The following is a 19,767-nucleotide window of genomic DNA, read 5'->3' as shown; positions in this document are numbered from 1 at the left end:
CATATGTACGTACATTGATAAAATACTATTACATTTTTTCTCACTAAAAACAAGGAGCAACTTAAATCAAAGCAGCTATCCAAACGTAAACACTACTTAGTATAAACAAGCTGATGAATCTCTGGGAAGATGGGGGAGTGGTAAATGATAACATTTCAGATCCATAAATACAAGACATAAACACAGGTACATGCTATATTTTTTAAAAGTTGAGAGGAAATAAACTCCAGATGATAAGTGGTGGGACTGGGATTGGAAGAAGAGACTAGACTAGAATAAAGGTGTATGAAATCAGACAAAATAGGACCATTCAAGGAAGGCTGGTTGAAATACTTGTAAAATTTTCCTAGAAATATAAGGAATACATATTTAGCATGTAAAAAGGGAAAACCTAAAAGGGACAAAAAGAAAATAAATAATAACTGAGGCAGAATTCTAGCAAAAAATTTTGCTATGGTCACAACTGCATGACTTCGTTCAGCTCTTTTTTTTTTCTTTTAATTGTGGTAAGAACAATTCACATGAGACCTATCCTCTTAAATTTTCTAGTGCAAAACACAATAATGTTAACTATCAGCACAATGTTGTAAAGCAGATCTCTAGAACTTCACCATCTTGCATAACTTAAACTTTATACTTGTTGAAAAGCAACTCCCTATTTGCCCCTCCCCCTAGCCTCAGGCAACCAGCATTCTACTCTATTTCATATACCTCACATATGTGGCATCATGCAATATTTGTCTTTCTGTGACTGGCTTATTTCACTTAGTATAATGTCCTCAAGGTCCATCCATGTTGTCACATATGGCAGGATTTCCTTATTTTTAAATGCTGAATGAGATCCCATTGTATGTAGACTGGCATATCTCTTTTTATTGCACTTCTCAGATATTGTGTTTTGTACAAATTGAAAGTCTGTGGCAACCTTGCATTGAGCAAGACTATTGGTGCCATTTTTCCAAAAGCATGTGTTCACTTTGTGTCTCTGCATCACATTTTGATAATTCTCAAAATATTTCAAACTTTTTCATTATTATAATATCTTTTATGGTACTCTGTGACCAGTGATCTTTGATGTTACTATTGTAATTGTTGAGGGGCACCACAAACCACAACCATCTAAGATAGCAAACTTTTTTTATAAAAATTTAACTTTTAAGTTCAATTGTACATGTGCAGGTTTGTTATATAGGTAAACATGTGTCAATAATTTGTTGGACAGATTATTTCATCACCAGGTATTAAGCCTAGTATCCATTAGTTATTTTTCCTGATCCTCTGCCTCCTCCTACCTGCCACTCTCTGATAGGCCCCAGTGTGTGTTGTTCCCCTCTATGTGTCCATGTGCTGTCATCATTCAGCTCCCACTTATAAGTGAGAACATGTGGTATTTAGTTTTCTGTTCCTGCATTAGTTTGCTAAGGATAATGGTCTCCAGCTCCATCTATGCTCCTGCAAAGGACATGATCTCATTCTTTTTATGGCTGCGTAGTATTCTATGGTGTATATGTACTACATTTTCTTTATCCAGTCTACCATTGATGGGCATTTAGCTTGATTCCATTTCTTTGCTATTGTGAATGGTACTGCCATGAACATACCCGTGCATGTGTCCTTATAAAAGAACGATTTATATTCCTCTGGGTATATACCCAGTAATGGGATTGCTGGGTCAAATGGCATTTCTGTCTTTAGGTCTTTGAGGAATCGCCATGCTGTCTTCTACAGTAGTTGAACTAATTTACACTCCCACCAACAGTGTATAAGCATTCCTTTTTCTCTGCAACCTTGCCGGCATCTGTTATTTTTTGACTTTTTCATAGTAGCCATTCTGACTGGTGTGAGATGGTATCTCACTGTGGTTTTGATTCGCATTTCTCTAATCATCAGTGATGTTGAGCATTGTTTCATATGCCTGTTGGCCACGTGTGTCTTCTTTTGAAAACTGTCTGTTCATGTCCTTTGCCCACTTTTTAATGAAGTTGTTTTTTTTTTTTTTTTGTAAATCTTTGCCCACTTTTTAATGAGGTTTTTTTTTTTTTTTTGCCAAGATCCCTTATAAATGCTGGATATTAGACTTTTGTAAGATGGCAAACTTAATTTATAAATGTTGTGTGTGTTGTAACTATGCCACTGACCAGCTGTTCTCCCATGTTTCTTCCTCTCCATGGCCTCTCTATTCTCTGAGACACAACAATATTGAAATTAGGCCATTAATAACCCCAAAATGGATCTAAGTGTTCAAGTGAAAGAAGATTTGTACATCCCTCACTTTAAATCAAAAGCTAGAAATGATTAAGCTTGATGAGGAAGGCATGTTGAAAGCTGAGATAGGCCAAAAGTTAGGCCTCTTGCACGAAATAGCCCAGATGTGAATGCAAAGGAAAAAATTCTTGACAGAAGCTAGAAGTGCTACTCCACACACAAATGATAAGAAAGCAAAACAGCTTATTGCAGATATGGAGAAAATTTTAATAATCTGGATAGAAGATGAAAACAGACACAAACAGTCCCTTAAGCCAAAGCCTAATCCAGAGAAAGCTCCTAACTCTCTTCAATCCAATGAAAGCTTAGAGGTGAGGTGGCTGCAGAAGAAAACCTTGAAGCCAGCAAAGGTTGGTTCGTGAGGTTTAAGGAAAGACAGTATCTTTGTAACACAAAAGTGCAAGGTAAAGCAGCAAGTGCTGATGTAGAAGCTGCAGTGAGTTACCCAGAAGATCTAGCTAAGATATTGATGAAAGTGGCTACACTAAATAGGTTTTTATTGTAGATAAAACAGCCTTATACTGGAAGAAGGTGTCATCTAGGACTTTCATAGCTAGAGAGGAGAACTCAATGCCTGGCTTCAACACTTCAAAGGACAGGCCAACTCTCTTGTTAGAGGCCAATGTAGCTGCTGACTTTAAATTGAAGCCAATGCTCATTTACCATCCTAAAAATCCTAGGGCCCTTAACATTTAGGTCAAGTGTACTCTGCCTGTGCTCTATAAATGGAACAACAAAGCATGGATGACAGCAGATCTGTTTGCAGCATGGTTTACTGAATATTTTAAGCTTGCTGTTGAGACTTACTATTCAGAAAAAAAGATACCTTTCAAAATATTACTGCTCAGTGACTATGCACCTGGTCATCCAAATGCTCTGATGGAAATGTCTGAGGAGATTAATGTTGCTTTCTTGCCTGCAAACATAGATCCATTCTGCAGCTCACAGATCAAGGAGTAATTTCAACTTTCAAGTCCTCTTATTTCAGAAATACATTTTGTAAGGCTTTAGCTACCTCAGATAATTCCTCTGAGGGATCTTGGCAAAGTAAATCGAAAAACTTCTGCAAAGGATTCACCATTCTAGATGCCATTAAGAACATTTGTGCTTCAGGAGAGGAGCTCAAAATATCAACATGAACAGGAATTTGGAAGCAGTTGATTACAACCCTCATGGATGACTTTAAGATGTTCAATAAAACTTCAGTAGAGAAAGTAACTGCAGATGTGATGAAAATAGCAAGAGAGGTAGAATTAGAAGTGAAGCCTGAAGATGTGAGTAAACTGCTACAATCTCATTATAAAACTTGAATGGATGAGGAAGTGCTTCTTATGGATGAGCAAAGAAAGTGGTTTCTTGAGATGGAATCTACTGCCGAAGATGCTGTGAACACTGCTAAAATGACAACAAAGGATTTAGAATTCTATATAAACTTAGTTGACAAAGCAGCAGCAGGGTTTAAGAGGATTGACTCCAATTTTGAAAGAAGTTCTACTGTGGGTAAAATGCTATCAAACAGCATTGCATACTACAGAGAAATCCTTCATGAAAGGAAGAGCCAACTGACGCAGCAAAATTCATTGTTGTCTTATTTTTAAAAATTGCCACAGCCACCCCAACCTTCAGCAACTACCACCTTGATCAGTCCCAGCCATTAAGATCAAGGCAAGACCCTCCAGCAGCAAAAATATTGCAACTCACTGAAGGCTCAGATGATCATATATATATATATAATTTACAAAAAACCCAAACAACCTCATATATATATGTATATATGAGATGGAGTCTCATCTCACTCTGTTACTACCCAGGCTGGAGTACAGTGGCATGATCTCAGCTTACTGCAACCTCCACCTCCTGGGTTCAAGAGATTCTCATGTCTCAGCCTCCCGAGTAGCTGGGACTACAGGCGTGAGCCACCACGCCCTGCTAATTTTTGTATTTTTAGTAGAGATAGGGTTTCACCATGTTGGCCAGGCTGGTCTTGAACTCCTGACCTCAGGTGATCTGCCCGCCTCAGCCTCCCAAAGTGCTGGGATTACAAGCTTGAGCCACTGCGCCTGGCCTCTCTCTCTATTTTTTGAGATAGGGTCTTGCTCTTCCACCCAGGCTGAAGTGCAGTGGCATGATCCTACCTGATGCACTGCACCCTTGAACTCTTGGGTTCAAGCAATCCTCCTGCCTTGGCCTCCCAGAGTGCTGGTATTATATGCATGAGCCACGTGCCCAGCCCGCAATTAAGTATTTTTTAATTAAGTCATGTACATTGATTTTTTTACATAATGCTATTGCACACTTAATAGACAACAGTATAGTGTAAATGTAATGTTTATATGCCCTGGGAAACAAAAAAAATCATATGACTTGCTTTATTGTGGTGGTCTAGAACTGAAACTGCAATGTCTCTGAATTATGTGTGTATACCACATTTTCTTTATCCATTCATCTATGACATTTAGGTTGTTTCTACATCTTGACTATAGTAAATAACATGGCAATAAACATAGGAGTGCAAATATTGCTTTGAGATGCTGATTTCAATTCTTTTGGATAGACACCCAGAAATGAAATGGCAGGATCATATGATTTATCTATTTGTCATTTTTTTGAGTAACCGCCACACTGTTTTCAAAAGCAGCTGCATCATTTTACATTCCCCCAACAGTGTACTAGGGTTTGAATTTCTTCACATCCTTGCCAACACTTGCTGACTTCTTGACTTTTCAGTAATAGCCATCCTAACAGGTGTGATATCTCATTATGATTTTGATTTGTATTTACCTGATGATTAATGATGATGAGCAACTTTTCGTATACCCATTGGACATTCGTAATGTCTTCTTTGGATAAATATGTATTCAAGTGCTCAGCCCATTTTTTATTTTTATTTTTATTTTTTGCTATTGAGTTGAAAAGGTTCCTTATATGTTTTGGAATATTGGCCCTTTATCAAATATATGGTTTACAAATATATTCCCCCATTCTGTAGGTTTCCTCTTCATTCTGTTGTTTCCTTTACTGTGTAGAAGCTTTTTAATTTGACATAGCCCCACTGTTCTGTTTTTGCTTTTGTTGCCTGTGCCTTTAGTGTCTTATCCAATAAATCACTGTCAACACCAGTGTCAATGAGATTTTCCCCTATATTTTCTTCTAGGAGTTTTACAGTTTCCATCTTACATTTAAGTCATCAATCCATTGAGAGTTGATTTTTGTTTATGGTGTTAAGCAAAAGTCTAATTTCAATTCTTTTGCATGTGAATATCCAGTTTTCCCAACATCATTTGCTGAAAAGACTATTCTTTCCTCATTGTGTATTCTTAGCACACTTCTCAAAGATCAGTTCATCACATTTGCATGGGTTTATTTCTAGGCTCTCTCTTCTATTCTATTGATCTATATGTTTATCTTTATGCCAGTCCATGCTATTTTAATTGCTATAGTTTTGTAATATATTTTGAAATCAGAACGTGTGATACCTCCAGCTTTGTTCTTCTTTCTCAAGACTGTTTTGACTATCCAGTCCTCTGTGGTTCCATATAAATTTTAGGATTGCTTTTTCTACTTCTGTGAAAAACACCATTAGAATTTTGATAGAGATTGCACTGAATCTGTAGATTGCTTTGGGTAGTATGAACATTTTTCACAGTATTAAATCTTCAAACTCATGAACACAGGATATCTTTCCCTTTATTTTCTTATCCTTAATTTCATTATCAATGTTTTTTAGTTTTCAGAGTGCAAGGTCTTTCACCTCCTTTGAAAAGTTTATTCCTAATTATTTTATTCTTTTTGATGCTATTGTAAACTGGAATTATTTTCTTGATTTCTTTTTTGGATAGTTCATTGTTAGTGTATAGAAACACAACCGATTTTTCTGTGTTGATTTTATCTCCTGCAAATTTACTGAGCTCATGTATTGGTTCTAACAGGTCTTTTTGTATGGAGTCTACAGAATTTTCTATATGTAAGATCCTGCCATCTGCAAACAAAGATAATTTTACTTCTTCCTTTCTGATTTGGATACTTTTTATTCTTTTTTTCTTGCCTAACTGCTCTGACTAGGTCTTCCAGTACTATGTGTAACAGAAGTGGCAGAATGAACATCTTTGACCTGTTTCTGATCTTAGAGGAAAAGTGTTCAGTTTTTCACTGTTTAGTATGGTATTTGCTACAGGCTTTTCATTTTTAGCCTTTATTATTAATATATTGAGCTACTTTATTACTATATCTAGTTTTTTGAAGGTGTTTATCCTAAAAGACTGTTCAAGTTCATCAAACACTTTTTCACATCTGTTGAGATAATCATGTGGTTTTTAATCCTACATACTGTCGATGTAGTGTATCACATTAATTGATTTCTGTATGATGAAACATCCTTTGCATCCTGGAGTTAAATTCCATTTGCTCATGGTGTATGATCCTTTTAATATGCTGTTGAATTCAGTTTGTCAGTATTTTATTGAGTAGTTTTGAATCTATATTTACTGAGAATAAAAGAAGACACATGAGAAATAAAGAGAAATGAACCAAAACATATCAATACAAAAACATCAATGAAACACAAGGAAAGATAGCATGACAGAAAAAGATAGGCAAAAGTATTACAAGACGGATAGAAACAATGTAAAAAATGGCAATAGTAAGTCCTTAACAATTCAATAATTCTTTAAATGTAAATGGATTAAACTCCCCAATTAAAAGACACAGAGTAGCAGAATAGATATAAAAACAAGACCCAAGTGTATTTTATGTAGAGGAGACTCACTTTGGGTTTAAGGACACAAATGGGCTGAAAGTGAAGGAATGGAAAAAGAGATATCCTATGAAAATGGAAACCAAAAGAGAGCAGGAGTGGCCATATTCATATAAAAAATAGACTTCAAGTCAAAAACTGTAAAAAGATGCAAAAAGGCCATTATATGATGATAAAGGGTCAATACATCAAGAGGACATAACCATTGTAAATATATATGCAACCAACCTTTGAGTAAGTGGAAAAAAACGTAGAAGAAAAAAAGACAGCTACCACCAGTGATTGAAAAAGTTACCCTCCATTCTTCCAGTGATATTGAAGACAGGAACTGTGATTATCCCATATCTAAAACTTGAATGTTTCATGTAAAGAGTTAGCTAAAGAGGTAGTATCTCTGCTAGGCTGGTAGATTCCTAGAAGTTAGGAAATGAATCTTTCAAAAGCCTGATGTAGCCAGAGAATTAGAAGTAGAGCGGAAAGAGATGATTAATCTGTGACAAAAGTCTTATAACAATAAATCATTATTCCATTCCATACCTGCAGAATCCAAGACTTTACATTACATTATTATGTATTTTAAAGTGTAGTACTATATTTTAACTTGCTTTCTTTTTTTTATTATTGTACTTTAAGTTCTAGCATACATGTGCACATGTGCAGGTTTGTTACATATGTATACATGTGCCATGTTGGTGTGCTGCACCCATTAACTCATCATTTACATTAGGTATATCACCTAATGCTATCCCTCCCCTCTCCCCCTACCCCACAACAGGCCCCAGTGTGTGATGTTCCCCTTCCTGTGTCCAAGTGTTCTCATTGTTCAATTCACACCTATGAGTGAGAACATGCAGTGTTTGGTTTTTTGTCCTTGCAATAGTTTGCTCAGAATGATGGTTTCCAGCTTCATCCATTTCCCTACAAAGGACATTTTATGGCTGCATAGTATTCCATGGTGTATATGTGCCACATTTTCTTAATCCAGTCTATCATTGATGGACATCTGGGTTGGTTCCAAGTCTTTGCTATTGCGAATAGTGCCACAATAAACATATGTGTGCATGTGTCTTTATAGCAGTATGATTTATAATCCTTTGGGTATATACCCAGTAATGGGATGGCTGGGTTTAACTTGCTTTCTTAGTGAATTTAAGAGATTTGTAAAAGAATGAACAGTCCATTTATTAAATCTCTTACTGATACTTTACGATAAATTCTCAAATGTGATGCTAATCTAATTTCCTCTCCTTCTTCCTCTGTCACACTTTCTTTTTCACACACACACACACACACATTCCTCTGCATAAACACACTCCTCTACATAAAAGAGACCAATAGCTCTATAGTTCACAATGTCTAATAAAAATGCCTTTTCACAGGTCATAGTTAATATTTTAACTTTTTTCTCATCCTTAAAAAAGTAAAGGAGCATTGGCTGAGCGTGGTGGCTTATGCCTGTAATCTCAGCACTTTGGGAAGCCAAGGCAGGAGGATTGCTTGAGCTCAGGAGTTTGAGACCAGCCTGGGCAACATGGCAAAATCCTGTCTCTACAAAAAAAATACAAAAATTAGCCAGGCATGGTGGCATGTACCTGTAGTCCCAGCTACTTGGGAGGCTAAGGTGGGAAGACTGATAGAACCTGGGAGGTCAAGGCTGCAGTGAGCTGTGGTTGTGCAACTGCACTCCAGCCTGGGTGACAGAACTAGACCCTGTCTCAGATAATAATAATAACAATAATAATAATAATAATAATAATAATAAAATTAAAAAATAAAGCAGCATTAAAACTTCTTCTTTTTTTTGAGATGGAGTCTCACTCTGTCGCCCAGGCTGGAGTACCGTGGCGAGATCTCGGCTCACTGCAACCTCCGCCCTCCGAGTTCAAGCGATTCTCCTGCCTCAGCCTCCTGAGTAGCTGGGATTACAGGCACCTGCCACCATGCCTGGCTAATTTTTTGTATTTTTAGTAGAGACGGGGTTTCACCATCTTGGCCAGGCTGGTCTTGAACTCCTGACCTCATGATCCACCCTCCTCGGCCTCCCAAAGTGCTGGGATTATAGACGTGAGCCACCGTGCCCGGCCTTAAAACTTTTTAAAACTCTTAATAGGGTCTAACACTTTTCTTTAAAATTATCACACCTACCATATGCCAAAACTATAGTGAAATGCATATTTATTTCCTAACAAAACAGAAATCTACTTAAAGCCAATTACTAATTGTCTTTTTGTGATATAATCACTTTGATTTCAATTATCTTAATAATAAAAAAATCAAAGTAGTTTCTTACCTACTCCTACAATATTTTCAAGCTCTTCTTCAGATTGATTACTTTTCGGGTTTTCAGATGCCTCATCCATATTAGTTTCCTAGAAGCAAACAGGGATATATATATATATATATATATATATGAAAATATTTAAAGAATATATATATATATATATATATATATGAAAATATTTAAAGAACTAAAACATTTTCCTCTCCCTTCATAACTACTTTTAATACAATACACCTTCCTCCACACCCAAATTTACAAAAGACAAGAAGGAGATGGGTTTGTGAGAAAAGGAATTCAAACAGCACTATTTTAAGGAGCCACATACTCTGGCTAGGAGTTGATGTTCCAAAGAAAGGGTATCCAAGAATGGATAGAGTATTTGAGTGATGAATGTAGGAGATGAATATTACAAGATAAATTACATAATATTGTAACTTCAGGGGGTATGAGAAGATACCCCCAGGAAACAGATTACTTTTTTTATTAGAATACTTTATGGCCTATGACTTAAAAGTGATGTGTCTCTTTACAAAATTCCAAGGAGAATTATAAGGTAAAGTGATCAGTGGGCACTTACAAAATACTGATCTTTTAAAAAGAACCCTAAGTTCTTAGTCCCTTTAATAAAAAGTCCTCCAAAGTGTCTCCAAAATATGAATAGTGTATTGGTAAATACTAATCAGTTTATCCAACAGCAACGCAACTCTGCCCAATTATCACAGAGGCATTAAAAAAATGAAAATATCAATATATTATAACTAACATTTTAGACTGTGATCATAGTCAATGTTTTATCCATCCATTGAGAGAGCTATGAATCCTTTATTTCCAAGTCAACATGTATAGGTTAGAGTATATTTCTAAATATCAAACTTTACTCATATTTCTGATAAGGGTTTAATGTCCAGAATATACAAAGAACTCTTACAACTTAACAATAAAAAGAAAAATAACTCAATTTTAAAATTGGCAAAGGATTTGAATAAATTTTATCCAAAGAAGATATACAAATGTCCAGTAAACACATGAAAAGATGTTCACATCATTAGTCATTACAGAAATGCAAATCAAACCTACAATGAGATACCACTTCAAACCTACTAGGATGGGTATAATAATAATTTTTAGAAGTTAAAAAGGGTAGATGAAGATTTTGATCCTTCATACATTGCTGGTTGGAATGTACGATGATGCAGCCTCTGTGGAAAACAGTTTGGAAGCTCCTCATAAATCGAAACACAAAATTATTACACAATCCAGCTTCTACTCCTTTATATATACCCCAGAGAATTGAAAACATTTGTTCACACATAAACTTGCACATAAATGTTCATAGCAGCATTATTCATAATAGCTTTTAAGTAGAAACAACCTAAATGCCCATCAGCTGAGGAATGCATAAACAAAATGTGGTATATCCAAATAATAGAATGTTATCTGGAGAGAGAAAAGAATGAAGTACTGGTACATGCTACAACAGGGGTGAAACTTAAAAACATAGCAAGCAAAAGAGGCAAATCACAAATAACAATACATTGTATGATTCCATTTATATGAAATGTCTAGAATAGGCTAAAGCTATACAGTTAGAAAGTTGACTAATTGCTGCCTAGGGCTAGTGGAGGGGATGGAAAAATTGGGAGGTACTGGCTAAAGGGTATGGGGTTGCTTTTGCAGGTGATAAAAACGTTCTAAAATTGACTGTGGTGATGGGTACACAACTCAGTGAATATACTAAATGCCACTGAGTTCTATACTTTAAATGTGTCATTTGTATGGTATATGAATTATATTCTTATAAATTATCAATAACTATTAAACCTTATAAATTATCAATAAATATTCATTGAATGGCACATTATCAAAACAGGTAAGTACCTGAACCATGAAAAATATTTTATATATCAAAAAAATTTGATCATCACTTTTAATTATCATAATCCCATTCTTAATAAAAAGTATTAAAAGCTATATATAGGAGAATGTATTACGTCAATTACCTCAGAATCCTTATGTTCCAATTTTGGCATTAGAATGCTTTCTAAATAGTTAGCTTTGTCTATCCATGTATTCAGATTTCTATATTCTTTTTTCATCTTTTCCAGCCTAAAGAAAGAAATCAGTTATGAATGAAAAAAGCAAGTGATAGAAGAATATATATGGTATGATTCACAGAAGAATACTTGCAATGTGATCCATTTATAAAATGTTCTAAAAGAGACAAACCAACAATATATTGTCTAGGGATACAGTCAAAGAAAAGGGAATGATTACAACAAACATCAAGGTACTAGTTACCTGGGGACGGTTAAGGAGAGGGATGTAATCTCAGAAGGGTACACAAAACATATTTGTGATATTACTGGTGGTATATTTCTTAACCTTAATCATAAATATGTATACAATGGGCTTATTATGATTATTTAGGCTATACATACATGTTATAGAAATTATTCAATATATATTACTATATATTGTATATGTTATGTTATATACAATATATACTATATATATTGTATATGTATATGTTAAAAAATATATTTAAACTATACGTCTTAGTCAGTTTGAGCTGCTATAACAGAATACAATAGACTGGGTGACTTAAACAATAGACTTTTTAAAATACACTTTAAGTTCTAGGGTACTTGTGCACAACATGCAGGTTTGATACATAGGTATACATGTGCCACATTGGTTTGCTGCACCCATCAACTCATCATTTACATTAGGTATTTCTCCTAATGCTATCCCTCCCTCATGCAATAGACATTTATTTCTCACAGTTCTAGAGGCCAGGAAGTCCAAGATCAAGGTGCTGGCAGATCCAGTGTCTGATGAGAGTAGTCTTCCCTGTTTGCAGATGGCCTTCTTACATCCTCACATAGTGGAAAGAGATAAATCTTGTGTCTCTTTCTCTTTTTATAAGGGCATTAATCCCATCATTGCAACAGTCCTACCCTCATGACCTAATCTAACCCTAATTATCTTCCAAAGGCAATGCCTCCAAATAACATCACACTGGGGATTAGGATTTTAACATATGAATTTGAGGGGAGACACAAACATTCAGTCCATAACACTATATATATGAAATTATTCAATACATATATATATATATAATTATTCAATACATAGACAATATCTTCCACAATAAAACAAGTGAAAAAAAGGATGTATCTTCTAATCTAAGAAACTTCAAAAAGCTTGAATACCTTAAAGATATAATTAACAAGGATTAAATGGAAGACAGGGAATGTTTCCCAGTTCATTTCATGAGGACATAATGGCCTTGACAATAAAACCTGACAAAGACATTACGAAAAAGAAAAATTACAGTCTAATCTCATTCATGAATATAGATGTGAACATTATAAATAAAATATAGTTTTAGTACAAAAATCCAGTAGTGTGCAGAGACAATTTGAGAATAGCAGTTGAAACTGGGAGGGTTTTTCTCATTTCAGGATTCATGGTAAGATCTAAAGGGCCTGGAGCAGTCTAACGACTATGAATGCTCAAAACTGACCAGCCAAGTATCTCTTCCAGGACAGAACCCCAGGAAAGCTTAAAAAGCATTCCATTATACTACACACACACACACACACACACACACACACACACACACCCCAAAAGAAAACATCAAAAGTGTGAATCTGTGAAGCTAGAAGAGTTTTCTAAGCCAATTCTCCTGCAAAAAATTCAGACAAATTAATGTCACATAAAATAGACCAACACACTTTAACAAAGATTAAAACCTGCAATGGATGGCAGCCTATCAAATGTTTAAATCTATGAGTTCAAAATAATATTTTAAGTATTTTTTTCAGAAACTAAAGTGTAAGACCTTACACTTCTGGTCCACTACAGGTCACTGCCCTAATGTATACACAACATGAAACACCATTTCATCAATAGGCTCATTTATTTAATTAATAACAGTAATATCAATAATTTTCATAATCTGAGAAGGCTTCACTTCAAAATGGGAAGTGTCAGTAGTGGAACTCTCATCTAAAAATCTCGAATGATTTCATGGCCGCCCATAACCATATTATACAATCAAAAAGCCCATGTACATAAAAGCTAAAAATAAGAAAGCAAGGAGTCAAACCCCCTATAACTGGTTTCAGGCTAGCTTCATAACCATTATGACTTTTTCAACAAGCAAGATACTAGTAAAAATGTTACATAACTTTGTCAAAGTTAATTTATAGGTTAAAATTCTTTATATCTTTGTGGCATACCTATTCCAGTCAGGCTTTCAAGATGCAGCATCATCTATTATAGAAGAACTACACTTACACAATCACACTGTAATAATCATTTTCTTAATTAGCTCTTTAGTCCTTTATGTTATTTCATTAATACTAACAACTAAACTAACCCACACAAAATAGATGCTTAAGAAATAGAAACAGTATGAATTATCTTACTCGCTATTATTTTAATCCTAGTTTACTGTCTTTATGAATCCTATACATGGTAGGTAAAATGAGTATCTCTTCCCCAACTATAAAAACCATAGGCTACCAATGATATTTAGGTATAAATATACAGACTACGAAGACCTGAAGTTTGATTCTTATATAATCCCTACAACAGACCTTAAACCAGGAGATCTATGACCACTAGAAGTTGATAATTCGAGTAGTCCTACTTATGGAAATATCAATTTTCATATTAATCTCATTCAAAGATGTATTACATCCATAAGCTGTTCCATCATTAGGCCTAAAAACAGATTAAATTCCAGGATGTTTAAATCAAGCAATTCTAACATCCACATGACCAGGCCTATTTTATGGACAGTGCTCAGAAATTTGTGGATCAAATCACAGCTTTATGCTTATTGTACTTTAATTAGTGGGGCAAAAACTGATCGGCACCTGTGTCATGGTGAAGCTAAGTGGCATTAACCTTTTAAGAATGAAAGCATTGATCTTTCCACAACGATATGCCACAATTAGCTACATCAACATAATTTATCACTTTTTTTCAATAATTCTAGCCCTATTTAACCTATTTCAATTAAAAATTTCAAAATATACCTACTCTTTAAACCTGTCACCAAAAAATATTGAAGCACCAAAACATGAAACCCCTAAGAAAAAAAGTGAATGAAAATTTATTCATCTCTTTCATTACTCCCACAATAATAGGACTACCTAGTATCCTCATCATTTCACTCCCAAACATTCTGTTCCCTGCTCCCAATTGCCTAATTAGTAATCGACTAACCTCTATACAATGATTAGTGTAACTTGTATTAAAGCAAGTGATAACATTCCATAATATCAAATGACAAACTTGATTTCTAATATTAATCTCCTTTATCCTGTTTTCATTGGCTCAACAAATTTATTCAGATTATTAACTCATTCATCTACACCAATCACCCAGTTATCAATAATATCTAGGTATGGTTATCCCACTATGTATGAGCAGGAACAGTAACTACTGGTTTCCACCACAAAACAAAAGCAACACTGGCCCACTTCCTACCACAAGGAAAACCCATTCCACTTATCCCTCTACTAGTAATTATTGCGACTTTTTACTCAACCCATAGTAGCCGCAGCTCTACTACTAACAGCCAGTATTACAGCTATCTATTTGTGCATTTAATTGGTGGAGCCACATTAGCACAGTTGATTCTTGAACAACATGAGTTTGAACTGTGCAGGTCCACCTATATGTGGATTTCTTTCAATAAATATATTGGAAAATTGTTTGAGATTTGTGACAATTTGAAAAAACTCACAGATGAGCTGCATAACCTAGAAATATTTTTTAAAAAATGTTTAAGTTAGTATGTCATGAATGCATAAAATATGTGTACTAGTCTATTTTATCATTTACTACCATAAAATATACACAGATTTATTATAAAATTAAAAATGTATGCACATAGACATTTATTATAAAGTACTAGTCTATTTAAAAGTACTACTATTTTAAAGTATTTTAAAGTACTAGTCTATTTTATCATTTACTACCATAAAATATACACAGATTTATTATAAAATTTAAAACTCATGCACATAGAGATTATACACGGTGCCATTTGCAATTGAGAGAAATGTAAACAAATGTAAAGGTGCTGTATTAAATCATAACTGCATAAATTAACTGTAGTTCATACTGTACTACTGTAATAATTTTGTAGTCACCTATTCTTGCTATAGCAGAGAGCTCAGGCATTGTGAGTATTCACTTTTAATGCCATGTGACACTAATCAACTCTGCGTGAGACATCTCTCCAGTAAATAAATGCATGTCATTGTAAAAAGTGATCTCTCGACCAGCCTCACCAACATGGAGAAACCCCGTCTCTACTAAAAATACAAAAAAATATTAGCCGGGCATGGTGGTGCATGCCTGTAATCCCAGCTACTCGGGAGGCTGAGGCAGGAGAATCACTTTAACCCAGGAGCTGGAGGTTGCAGTGAGCTGAGATCGCGCCATTGCACTCCAGCCTGGGCAACAAGGGTGAAACTCCGTCTAAAAAAAAAAAATAGTGATCTCTCGTGGTTCTTGTGTATTTTTCTTTCTTGTTTCTTTCTTTCTCTTTTCTTTCTTTCTTTTTTTTTTTTCTTTTTTGAGACACAGTCTAGTTCTGTTGCCCAGGCTGGAATGCAGTGGTGCGATCTCGGCCCAGTGTGATCTCGGCTCCACCCCCCAGGCCCAATTAATTCTCCCACCTCAGCCTTGAGTAACTACAGGTGCATACTACGCCTGGCTAAGTTTTGTATTTTTTGTGACATGAGGTTTCACCATGTTGCCCAGGCTGGTCTCAAACTCCAGAACTCAGGGAATCCTCTCTTCCCAAAGTGCTGAGACTACAGGTGTGAGCCACTGCGCCCTGCCCTTGTATATTTTTCATTGAGCTTCGTAGTGTAAGCCTTGAATAACACCATGGGACCTGTATGAAGTGCCACTAGTGATGCTAGAAGTGCTCCTAAGAAACAGAGAAAAATTATGACATTACAAGAATAAGTTGAGTTGCTTGATATGTACCATAGATTGAGGTTGCCCACCATTTCAAGATAAATGAATCCAGCATAGGGACTATTGTTAAAGAAAAGAAGAAAGAAAAATTCATGAAGCCATTGCTGAAACCACACCAGCAGGCACAAAAACTTTGCACTTTTTGTAAAACATGAAATATCTGCTGACTGTTTATGTTATTGGTGGGGCTTCCGGTCAACAGTAGGCTATTAGTAGTTAAGTTTTAAGGGAGTCAAAAGTTATATATGGATTTTCCACTGCATGGGTAGGGGGTGGCAACCCTAACCTTCCATTGTTCAAGATTTAACTCTATTAACATTATCTTTGCAACAGCCTCAGTTATATTTATCATCTTAATAAATGTAATTTTACTCACTCTTCTTGAATTTGCTGTAGCCCCAATTCAAGCTTATGACTCCACACTTCTGGTCAGTCTTTACTATATGACCCAATAGTCCTACACTGACCATATAGTTAATTCTAGCTCCTGACCACCTACAGGAACATTATTAACTCTATTCATGACATCTTAGTAATATTATTTCACTTTAACTTGATTATTTTATTATGCGTAGGTCTACTAACTAATACATTAACCATCTACCAGGATGATGAGATAGCTGAGAAAGCACATTGCAAGGCCTCCACACATTAATCATTCAAAAATGCCTCTAATACAGAATAATTTATCATATCACAAGTTTTCTTCTGAGGCTTCTACCACTCAAGCCTAGCCCCGACCCTAGAACTGGGAGGTTGCTGACCACCAACAGGTATTCACCCACTTAATCTCCTAGAAGTTTAACTACTCAATACATCAGTCCTGTTAGCCTCAGGAGTATCAATCACCCGAGTGCACCATAGCTCACTAGAAGAAATCCGTAAACATATACTTCAAGCTCTCTTCATCACAATTTCGTTAGGCATTTCTTTTACATTATTACAAATCTTAGAACACTTCAAAACATCCTTTACCATCTGTGATGCTGTAAATGACTCAATTTTCTTCATAGTAACAGGCTTCCAATAACTATATGTAATTATCAGCTCCAACTTCCTTATCCTCTGCTTCTTATGTCAACTTAACATTTAACCACCATTTTGGTTTTCAAAACCAAAGTTTTTAGGTAACCAAGTTACCTAATAATGATATTTTACAGATGTAATGACTATTTCTGTACACTTCTGTCTATTGATGAAGTTCCTATTCTTTTAGTATTAACTGTACAACTGACTTCCAATCAGTTAGCTTCAGTCTAAACTGGAAAATAATAATTAACCTTACATTAACTTTAGCAACTAATACATCATTAGCACGACTACTTGTAATCATCACATTGTGCTTCCCACAACTAAACATCTATATAGAAAAATCAAGATTATACAAATGTGGATTTGATCTAATAGGCACTGTCTGCCTGCCATTTCCAGAAAATATTTTGTATTAACTATTACATTTCTATTATTCAACCTAGAAATTTCGCTCCTATTACTACTACCATGAGCATCTCAAGTAACCCAAAAGTTATTCTTACTATAGCTCTAATTTTAAACTCCATTCTAGACTTAGGCCTAAGCTTATGAATGAATTCAAGATGGACTAGAATGAGTGACTTAAGTATGGCAATAAGTTTAAATTACAACAAATAATTCTGACTCATTAAGTTATGATATTTTATAATTACCAATATGCTTTCAATTTATATCAGTATCATTCTAGTTTACATCACATCCCTAATAGGACTACTAGTATAATGGGATCACACCTAATATCTCCATTACTATGTTTAAAACGTATAATACTATCACTATTTATTCTAGGAAGCCCTGTAATTTTAAATATATGCTTTATCTTATCCACCATAATACCTATCATTTTACTAGTATTTGCAGCTTGTGAGGCTGCCATAGGCCTGGCATTACTAACAATGGTATCTAGTACATACGGCTCAGATTACATATAAAACTCAAATCTTCTCCAATGCTAGCAATTACTGTACCCACAAGTATACTTATGCCAGTGACACGATATTCTAAAAATTCTAAAATTTGAATTCACACAACTATGCACTGCTTACTAATTAGTTTCATCAAATTATTCCTCTTAAGCCAATTTAGTAAAAATAACCTAAACTTTCCATTAGTTTTTTTCTCCAACTCACTATCAGCCCCGATTTCATTATACTAAAACATTGATTACTTCCCCTAAGAATTATAGCAAGTCAACATCATCTCTCCAAATAATCATATATATATGAAAAAGCTATATATTTCAATATTAATCTTTCTATATTTATTCTTAATCATAATATTTACTGCCACAGAACTAACTCTATTTTACATTCTCTTTGAAGCAACACTAATTCCAACTCTAATTATTATTCTCTGATAAGGAAACCAAATAGAATGATTAAATCCAGGGCTCTATTTCCTGTTCTATACACTAATTGGTTTTTTACCTCAACTCGTAGCATTAATTTATATCCAAAATTCCACATGCTTATTACACTTTTTAATAACCTGTTACTGTGTTCAAACTCAGCTCTTGACATAATAGTCTTTTATGATTAGCATGCATTATACCATTTATGGTAAAAATACCCCTTTATAGTTTCTATCTCTGACTAACAAAGTACACACAGAAACTCCAATTGCTGAATCCACAGTTCTTGCAGCCATAAAATTAGCAGGCTATAATATAATACGAATTACTATAATTCCAAACCCACTAACAGAATATATAGCTTATCCATTTCATATAGTATCCCTGTGAGGAATAATTATAACACGCTCTATTTGTTTACACCAAATAGACTTAAAATCACTTATCACAGTCAGGCATGGTGGCTCACGCCTGTAATCCCAGCACTTTGGGAAGCCGAAGTGGATGGATCACTTGAGGCCAGGAGTTCGAGACCAGCCTGGCCAACATGGCAAAACCTCGTCTCTACTAAAAATACAGAAATTAGCCAGGCATGGTAGCGCACGCCTGTAATCCCAGCTACTCAGGAGGCTGAGGCACAAGAATAGCTTGAAGCCAGGAGGCAGAGGTTGCAGGAAGCCAAGATCGTGCCATTTCATTCCAGCCTGGGAGACAGAGCAAGACTCTGTCTCAATAAAAACAATCACTTATCACATATTCATCCATAAATCATATAGCACTAATATTTATAGCCATTTTCATCCAAACTCCATGAATTTTTATAGGAGCCATAACCCTAATAATTGCCCACGGCCTCACCTCATCCATACTATTCTTCTTCACAAACTCAAATTATGAATGAATTTATAGCTGAAATATGCTCTTCATTCAAGGACTACAGACATTACTCCCTTTAATAACAACATGATGAGTATTAGCTAGCCTAACCAATCTAGCCCTACCACCAACCATCAACCTAATCGGAGAACTATTTGTAGTGATAGCATCATTTTCATGATTTAATTTTACCATTATTAT

At 35.1% G+C, this 19,767-nt stretch overlaps 1 protein-coding gene and 1 pseudogene across 2 annotated transcripts in view; one reads left to right on the top strand and one right to left on the bottom strand.

Moving 5' to 3' along the window:
* LOC116810447 (cation channel sperm-associated targeting subunit tau-like) overlaps positions 1-19,767 on the bottom strand; it is a 122,260-nt gene that overhangs the window by 1,993 nt on the left and 100,500 nt on the right. For both annotated transcript variants that reach the window (XM_058439736.1, XM_032754951.2), the window contains 2 exons: positions 11,300-11,405; positions 9,309-9,387 (listed from right to left, as the gene is read on the bottom strand). In XM_058439736.1, coding sequence (XP_058295719.1) covers positions 9,309-9,387; positions 11,300-11,405 — 185 coding nt within the window. The remainder of the gene's footprint in view (positions 1-9,308; positions 9,388-11,299; positions 11,406-19,767) is intronic.
* LOC131383652 (tigger transposable element-derived protein 1-like) lies at positions 114-3,982 on the top strand (annotated as a pseudogene).

This window comes from Hylobates moloch, unplaced genomic scaffold (genome assembly GCF_009828535.3).
Source record: "Hylobates moloch isolate HMO894 unplaced genomic scaffold, HMol_V3 SCAFFOLD_1, whole genome shotgun sequence".
NCBI classification, from domain to species: domain Eukaryota; kingdom Metazoa; phylum Chordata; class Mammalia; order Primates; family Hylobatidae; genus Hylobates; species Hylobates moloch.
Note: the sequence above shows the minus strand (reverse complement) of the source record. Positions and strands in the feature narration are given on the sequence as shown.